The sequence below is a fragment of the Myotis davidii genome, unplaced genomic scaffold (assembly GCF_000327345.1).
Source record: "Myotis davidii unplaced genomic scaffold, ASM32734v1 scaffold514, whole genome shotgun sequence".
In the NCBI taxonomy this organism is placed as follows: domain Eukaryota; kingdom Metazoa; phylum Chordata; class Mammalia; order Chiroptera; family Vespertilionidae; genus Myotis; species Myotis davidii.
This window is the reverse complement of record NW_006286236.1, coordinates 56,446-65,458: the sequence shown is the minus strand read 5'-3', so window position 1 is coordinate 65,458 and position 9,013 is coordinate 56,446. Positions and strand designations below refer to the sequence as shown.

Here is a 9,013-nt window from a genome sequence, read left to right as displayed (position 1 = left end):
GGCCCCCGCCCGGCCCTCACCTCCTCCCTGCATCATCTTGTAGAACTTGCTCTCGATGTGCAGCTGGGGGTGCTTTGTTTTCACACATTCGAGCTTGATGGCAACTTCTTCACCAGAAGCAATGTTGGCACCTGCCGGGGTGTGGGAAGCAAGGGTCAGGGTCCCCCTCAGTGGGGCGGGCGGCTCTACACCAGCACCCACTGTGCCTGTGCCTGTGGCTGCGCCTGAGCGGCCGGCTCAGTGCCCTTGGGGCGGCAGAGGGCTCAGCACTGTATCCGAGGGAAGCGGAGGGAGCTGTGGGGCACAGAGGGGCACCCGAGCCAGCTTGGGGGGGCGGGGAGCATAACTACAGCCGCACCAGGGAAGGGGTGGGGAATGAGGGCCAATTCAGAGAACCACGGGCCGAGCTGCAGAGTCCAGGTTCAAGGGGGGACAGGCGGGGCTACAAAAGGCTCACAGACCACGTGAGGGGAGCCTTATCCTGGAGGGTGGGGGCCCCTGAGCTGGAGAGGTGAGGCCAGTGGGTTATCAGGCTGTGGAGGAGAGAATGGGGTGGGCGAGGCTGCACTTCCCCAGCGATGATGATGGGTGGGCCGTGTGGAAGGGCTGGGGCAGCCGTGGGCAAACTACGGCCCATTTGAAATGAATAAAACTAAAAAAAAAAAAAAAAGACCGTACGCTTTTATGTAATGATGTTTACTTTGAATTTATATTAGTTCACACAAACACTCCATCCATGCTTTTGTTCCGGCCCTCCGGTCCAGTTTAAGAACCCATTGTGGCCCTCGAGTCAAAAAGTTTGCCCACCCCTGGGCTGGGGGCTGGGCTGAGAGGCAGTCTCCTTGTCCGGCCAGCCGTGACCACAGCTGCTGTAACTCACACAGTGCGGTGTCAGCACAGACAGACAAAGCAGCAAGTCTAGCGGGCACGGCCACCGGGAGAATTCAGGAGGCCCAGGCTGGCACCCCAAAGCAGGGGACAGGATGGGGCTCTGCAATAAACATCCTGGCACACCTGGCTAGCCACGTGAGAGTCACCCCAGCTCATGGCGCATTCCAGGAGGAATCCCGAGTGGACCAAAAGTTTCTATTAAAAAAAAAAAAAGTTGGGGTGGCCCGGCCGGTGTGGCTCAGGGGTTGAGTAGCGGGCTAGAAGGGATCAATCGGGAAAAGGGGGGACATGTGTAATATGTGCAACAATAAAGATTTAATTTTTTAAAATAAGCATATCCTAGGATGAGGATAAATAAATATCTACATACATACATTTTTAAAAGGTGGGTGTAAGTTGGCCCAGGCCCTCTGGAACCAGCTGGCATTTATCTAGTAAAGTGAAACACGCATGACCAAGCAAACCAACCCCAAGTGCATGCCCTTCAGAAACACGAGCACCAGGAGGACGCGGCAAGAATGAACACAGCAAGGACGACCCAAACGCCCACCAGCTGGAGAGCGGCTGGATGGTGACGCAGCCATACAGAGGAACGCCAGGGGCGGGGGCGAGGAGATGATGCTGCAGGCATCTTAGCACCGAGTACCGGAGAGCAAGGAGGCTCCGTGCACAGTGCCAAAGGCGCCCACAACCCAAACGGCCATCGACGGACGTGCTGATAAAACACACCTGTCTACACACGCAGTGGATTATCACTCAGCCATAAAGGGATGACGTCCTAACACATCCACACCACCAGTGAACCTTAAAAACATGTTAAGTGAGTAAGCCCGACACAGAGGACAAAACACTGTATGGCTCCATCGTACGACATATCCGGAACAGGTAAGTCTCTAGAGAAAGAAAGATTGGTGGATGCCAGGGGCGGGGGAAGAGGGCACAGGGAGTACACCTGGTTAATGGACACAGGGGTTCCTTTTGGGGTGATCTGAATGTATCAGAGCTGGCCTGCATAACACTGGGAATGTATCAATTGTCACTGAATTGTGTGCTTTAAAATGGTTACGTTTGCTCTGGCCGCTGACTCAGCTGCCTCCTCCAGGACACCACAGGTTGCAGCACGTTCCATCCTCAGTCCATTAGGTCAGGGTGCCTAGGGGAGGCAACCAATAGATGCTTCTCTCTTACATCAATGTTTCTCTCTCTCCCTCTCAAATCAATAAACATGACCTCCCGTGAGGATATTTTTTAAAAGGTTACTTTTGTGTCATGTGAATTTCGCCTCAATTATTTTTTAAAAGGAGGAAGGGAGAGACATGAGGCAAGCGCATTTTGTCTAAATTTCAAAAAAACGCAACACCAGTTGAGCATCAACCTACAAACCAGGAAATCATGGTTCAAGTCTTGGTGGGGTACCTGCACACCAGGTGTAAGCTGGCCCAGCCACTTTGGAACCAGGTTTAAGGTTCATTGGTGTTGTGGCATGTGTGGGCTTGACCCCCAGTGTGGGGCGTGCAGGAGGCAGCCGATTAATGATTCTCTCTCATCATTGACGTCTGTATCTCTCTCTCCCTCTCCCTTCCTCTCTGAAATCAATTAAAAAAATATTTTTAAAAATATCAACAGCAGTTTCCTCTGTGAGGGGAGAGCGAGGACAGGGAGGAAGGGCTGCCAGGGGTCCTCACAAGGGGACAGGCGGGTCCTCCTCCAACGGGGTGGTGGGAAGGGTGCCTGACACCATGCGTACATTGTATACGTGTTCTTTTGCATTTACTCAAAAGTTAATAAAAAAATAAAACAATGCTGGGGGGAGGGGAAATGTTAGGAGAAGGGGGAAGTGCCTTCTTTTTTTAAACGAGGCTACGTTTTTATTGATTGTTTTTTAGAGAAAGAGAAACATTAATCGGTTGCCCCCCATACACGCCCCGACAAGGGATAGAACTCATAACCTGGTGGGTCCCCAAATCAGTAATCTAACCTGCAACCTTTTGGGATGACACTCAACCAATTAAGCCTCCCAGCCAGGGCAGGAGAACTGTCTTTTAGTTTGGGGGTAGGCAAACTAAAATCCGGAAGCCATTAAAAAGGGGGAAAAAAGTGGCTTCCTCACCTCCAAAAAAGGAATCGCTTCTCCACGGCAAAAATACCAGAAACAAAGTCCTAAGAAACACATACTCGGAACCCTTCTCAGCGGCGAGGAGCTAACAATTCGTGGCTAATACAGTGTAACCAGCTCCGGAGATCGGTAGGGAAAAGCCCAAAGACTCAACAGCAAACAGGGTAAAGGATCTGAACGGACACGCCACAGAGAAAGAAATCGTGAAGGTAAAAACGGCTTACTCACAGGGAAAGATGTCCTATCTGCCTCCTTGTGAGAAAAATACGAATGAAAATGCTCCTAAAAGACCATTTTCCACTACAATTGGCAAGAGCCCCCCCAGAAGACGACAGGATGTCCGTTGTGAGGCTGTGGGGCAGTGGGCACCCCTCCCCCGGTGGTCCAGGCGAAGCGCAGGTCCCTGCAGGGGGCGACGTGCCACCATCCAGCTCCCACTTTGGAGATGACTGCTCACCCCCGCCCGGTGCAATACGAGGCCCGGGCCAGGCTGCCCACTGCAGGCCGTTTGTAACAGCAGAAGCCTGCAGACAACTGAAAAGCCCGTCATTCTGGGGCCCGGTTATGTAAAGAATGGGCCATCCATAACCCGACGACAGTGGAGAAAGAATGAGGAAGCTCTCTCTGTGCAGAAGTAGAAAGATCTCAAAGATACAGGAAGTGAAAAAGCAAAGTACAGAACACTATGTATCCTATGCCCTCTTTTCAGTACAAAACAAAAAAGGCAAGGAAATAATATGTGTCCATGTTTGGTTGGATCTATATAAAGAAACACTGAAAAAAACATGAGAGCCAGGGAGGACACTGCACTGGATACTATGTTATGCGCGATCACTTTTTTCCGCACCTCTGTTGAGATGTAACCCGCATACTGTACGATTACTCCTTTGAAGTGTACCATTCAGTGGTTTTTAGAATGTTCACAGGATTGTGCAACCAACCCCACAGTCAATTTTAGAACATTTTCATCATCCCCAAAACACTCTCACCCCTGAGTAGTCAACTCTGCAACTCCTCCCCCTCCCCCACCAACCCCTCCCCCGCCCAACCCCCAGCTCCAGGCAACCTCTAATTAACTCGGTCTCCGGGGATGGGCTGTTCTGGACATTTCTTAGAAACGGACTCATACAATATGCGGTCTTTTGTGACTGGCTTCTTTCACTTCGCATGTTTCGGTGTCTTGGCTTCGGGGCTTGTGTGTTTTCATTTCTGAGCCACATAAAACGAAGTTAAAATTTAAAAAAAATACACAGATTACTAAGCCCATGAGCAATGGAGAGAAAGTGCCCTGCAAACTATGAAGTGCTTTTGACACATCGACCTTCCCCGCTGGGGGAGCGCACACGTTTCCGGGGATCGTGAGGATGTGGCAGGGAGGGGAGCTGGGCTCGGTGCCGTCCACCAGGCTGGCCAGGCCCTCTCCCCACCCGCACAAGAGCAGGAGAGCACAGCAGTTAAGAGTGTGGGCTCCCGCACTGGCCGGTTTGCTCAGTGGTTAGAGTGTCGGCCCTGGGGCCGAAGGGTCACAGGTTCAATGACAGTCAAGGGCACGTACCTTGGTTGCAGGCTTGATCCCTGGACCCTGGCCCTTGTGGGAGGCAACCAATAGATGTGTTTCTCTCACATCGATGCTTCGCTCTCTCGCTCTCTGTCTCTCTCCCGCCTTTCCATTCTCTTAAAAAAAAAATCAATGGAAAGAATACCTCGGATGGGGATTAACAACAACAAAAACAGTGCGGGCTCCAAGCCCAAATCCTGATTCTGCCACCTCCTAACCAGGGGACCCTGGCAAGTCGCTTTACCCCTCTGCGCCCCAGGCACCCCACCTGTAAACTGGGGTTGACAGTACCCCGCTCATTATGGCTTTTGAGGTGCCAGCAGGCTTAGCTGTGCCTAGCGTGCTGTAAAGTGCTCGAGGACATTGGGTTTGGTGACCAGGACCAACCCCTGGGCTTCAGAGATGAGCCTGAGATGCCCTGACCATGTGTGTGGGGCATGGAAGGAAGGAGAGGGAGCAGGCCTTCGGTGGGGAAAGGAGTGTCCCTGGGCAGAAGCTGCAAGGGTCCCGACGCCTGGTCAGGGCTGTGTGGTGGTGAGGGTGGGGGTGGTGGTGCAGAACCCTGAACTGCAGCTGAGGGTGACAATGAAAGAGGAGAACAGGGCAGGATCAGGTCTCAATGCCCAGCAAAGACCCTGGTCCTTAGCCTGAAGACGCCAGGAGCCAAGCACAGATGCTGGCTCACAGGGTCGCTCGGCCTCCGAGCTGCTGGCAGCCTCTGTCCCGGGCAGTGGAGGGGGTCCAGCAGCATCCCTGGCCTCTACCCACGAGGGACAGGAGTACCCCCTTCCTTGAGGAACAACATTCAGAATGTCCCCAGACCTTGTCACATGTCCCCCATGGGACAAATCCCCTTCTCCCCTCAGGGAGACCCATGAGTGTGAGGACTGGGCAGAGGGACCCAAGGCTGCTGCCTGGGTCCAGACAAGAGCTGACAGTGGCCCCCGCGGGCGGGGGCAGGGCCTCCAGCAGGGAGGAGAGGTGCTGGGGAGAGTGCCTGCCCCGAGGTGGGGAGGTGGAGGGGACGAGCCCTTTATGCCTCTGAACTCTTACAGCATCCTGCAAGCACTACTGCTTGTAGAAGCAGAGATGCCAAAGGTCAATGACTAAACGCCACACAACTTCTCTGGGACAGGGCCCAACGGTTAGGCAATCTTCCGACCCCACCAAGTGCTGGAAACCCGTCCCAGCTGCTTCCCCAAGGGTCCCGCCCCTGGACCCGTGTGCTGCCTCCATGTTCTATCTGGACGCTGCCCATGTTTTCTCTCTCCCTTAACTCTCACAACTGCCGTGAACTAACCGGCCCGAGTGAGACAGAACTGGTTGCAACAGAGCCAGGATTTGAAACTAAGCCCAAGCCCGGCCGGTGTGGCTCAGTGGTTGAGTGTCAATCTATGAACCAGGAGGTCAGGGGTGGATCCCGGTCAGGGCACATGCCCAGGTGGCAGGCTCGATCCCCAGGGGGGTGTATAGGAGGAAGCTGATTAACGATTCTCATCACTGATGTTTCTCTCTCTCTCCCTCTCCCTTCCTCTCTCTGAAATCAATGAAACTGAGCCCCAAAGCCCCTGCTTTTGTTCTCTATTCCAATTCCCTAGCACCTCATTCATTCATGCAACAGACACATACCGAGCCCTGGACGAGCGAGGCAGTCCTGCCTGCAGCTCAGCTCACCTCTGTGGGAGGAGCCCAGGCTGACTGTGACCAGGTAAAAGGTGCCCAAGAGGGGTGTCAGAGGTGCCGCCAGCTAGATACAGGGGCCTAGGGGGGACAGTCTGGCCTGGAAAACAAACTTGGTCACAGAGAAGGGCTTGGCCCTGGCCAGCGCTAGAGGGTCTGGGAAGTGCTAGCTGGGAGGGCTGGCCTCACACTGGGGGGCTCGGACACCCACACAGGCACACAGACACAATCAGGAGCCGACTGGACCAGACGCGGAGGGCGAAGTCCCTCCATAGCACCAAGCCCTCCCATTTAGAACCAAGGACCAAAGACTAAAAGGTGTCGCGCTCCCAAGGGCACATGGCCAGTGGCTGGCAGAGTGGGCGCGGGCTTAGCCAGCTCTGGACCCCATGCAGCTAACTTGAGGCCCTAACAAAGCCAGCCCCACTCTCCCGCTGTTCCCCTTACGATGTTGCCGGGCGTGGGGGAAACGGACCGAAGAGGGGCTGGGGGCCTCGCAGCTGCATCCACAGTGTGTGCATCCACAAGGTGTCCGTTCGCCTTCGGGGATCCTGGGAAACAGGGCCTGGAGGCCGCGCCCAGCCCCACCTGCAGAGGCTATCTGGAGTCAGGCCCTGGCGGCAAGACTGTGGCCAGAGCTTTGAACAAAGGGAACCAGCAAGGCCAGCCGGGGAGGCCCTACAATCACCACTGTCCTTGCGCCAGCAAGACAGGGGCCCAGGAAGGAGTTGGCAGGACACAGTGTCAGACTGGGGCCCCCATGTCCCCAGCGAAGACCAGACAGCCAGGGAGAAGGGGCTCCCTCCCTCCCCCTTGGCCCAAGAGGACAGTAGCAAATTCCAACTAAGACCGAGGGTTGGGGGACACACAAAAAAGCACTACTGCTGGGCCGAGCATGCGCAGGTGTTTCGCACGCTATGATCTATCTCATTACTTCTCACCACTTTGGAGGCCTCGCGCCCATTTTACAGATGGGAAAGCCAAGGCTGTCAGAGGTCATCACTTGCTCAAGGGCACACAGCTAGTAAAAGAAATGCCAGCACCCAAGCCCTGGTAGGATTTACTCCAGAGCCTGTACAGCAGGAGGAAATCTGGCCCTAGGGTTTAAAATGAACTGGATGAAGCACAAAAAAGTAAAAAGAAATAAAATGAACTAGGTGACTACTAGATAAACAGCAAGTCCTGCCCCCAGGTTGGTCCTGCACGTGGACCAGGGGCACTTGCTTTCTGAGTGACCCTGGCCTGCCCCTCCCCCTCTCTGGGCCTCAGTTTCCCTTTGGGAAAAAGAAGGCTCTGGACCGGGGGCTGTCTGGGAGCAGGTGTGCGTCTGTGCCAAAAGCTGCCTCTCGGTGCCCTTTGCCCTCAAGCCAGCGGTTCCAGGCTTCAGTCCTGAGCCCCAGAGCCTGGTGGTAAGAGTCCTTTATACGCAGCCCAATTTCACAAACAGTAAGGGTACGGGTACCCCTTTCACAGGTGAGAACGCTGAGGCTCAGAGAGAGAAAGTGACATCCTGTCACACAACAAAGGAGGGGGCGACTGGGGGCCTGAACCTGGACCTGCCCCCAAGTCCCAACCCCCTTCTCCCCGGCTACGGGAGGCCGCTTCCCATGCCTGCGCCCGTGCCAGCCACTTCCTCCTCCATCCGTTCGAGAAGCTTCACTAAACACCCACTTCGGGCAAACCACATGCTGGGCTCTAGGGACAGAGGGTGGAAACAAACCAAGGCCTCCTGCCCCGGAGGAGCTTGGCGTCAGAGAAAACCTTTACAACAACTGCGGGCTGCACTGCGCCTTCCTCCCTCTGCGCTCAGCAGTGCTGAGAGGAGGGTGAGCTCCCGTGCGCCCGGCTGGCACTGCCGTTACGATGCTTCCCCATGCCACACGTCGTGCCACTTCTGCTCCAGACAGCCTGTGGCCAGCCAGGTGGCAGCAATCACACACAGTTTCTAGTGGGGACACAAGCCCAGAGCAGCCACACAAAGCAGGCCTGGCACCCGAGCTGTCTGGTGTCTCCCTCCCACATTCTGTCTTCCGCGCTCCGTCCCTCAGGTGGGGGCTGTGGGCATAAAGGCACCGTGGGGGCCACTGAGCCACGAAGCTCCTGCTTCTCCACGTGGGAACGGGGACAGCACAGTGCCACACTAGAACTGCCGGGACAGATCGCGCTGTTCAGCACGAAGCATGCGCTGACACCGTGTGCACTCCCCTCCTCGGCCCTCTGACAGGGAGGGGGGGCTCCCTGGTTAGCAGACTTCATACCCGTGAGGGCGGGGACCTCCTCACCCCTGCTCTGAATCCAAGAGCCCGGCACACTGACAAGCCGTCTCCTCCTTCCCCAAGGACACGGCCAGAAGTGAGGAGAGACAGGCGCTGGCCACCTCGCTCTAGCACCGTGGTTCTCCACCTTCCTAATGCCGTGACCCTTTAATACAGTTCCTCATGCCGTGGGGACCCCCAACTTCATTGTTACAAATTGAACATAAAGCATAGTGATTACTCACAAAAACAATATGCAATTATATATGTTTTCCGATGGTCTTAGGCGGCCCCTGTGAAAGGGTCGTTCGACCTCCGAAGGGGTTGCAACCCACAGGTTGAGACTCGCTGCTCTAGCAGCTCCAGTTCAGTTACCACAGAACACCTCCTCTGCAGGCCAGCAACCGCCAGGAGGGCCCCGACTCCAGACCAGGCCCCTCGGGTGGCTGGGAAGTGGCTTCTGAAGGCTCGCGCCTCTGCCTCTTTACTCGCGGGACAGACCGGGCCAGATGT

The 9,013-nt window shown here is 55.2% G+C and overlaps 1 protein-coding gene across 5 annotated transcripts in view; it reads right to left on the bottom strand.

The window, feature by feature from the left end:
- Positions 1-9,013, bottom strand: part of LOC102762322 (casein kinase I isoform epsilon) — a 20,280-nt gene that overhangs the window by 10,570 nt on the left and 697 nt on the right. For all 5 annotated transcript variants that reach the window (XM_006757409.2, XM_015559839.1, XM_006757407.2 and 2 more), the window contains exon 2: positions 21-131. In XM_006757409.2, coding sequence (XP_006757472.1) covers positions 21-131 — 111 coding nt within the window. The remainder of the gene's footprint in view (positions 1-20; positions 132-9,013) is intronic.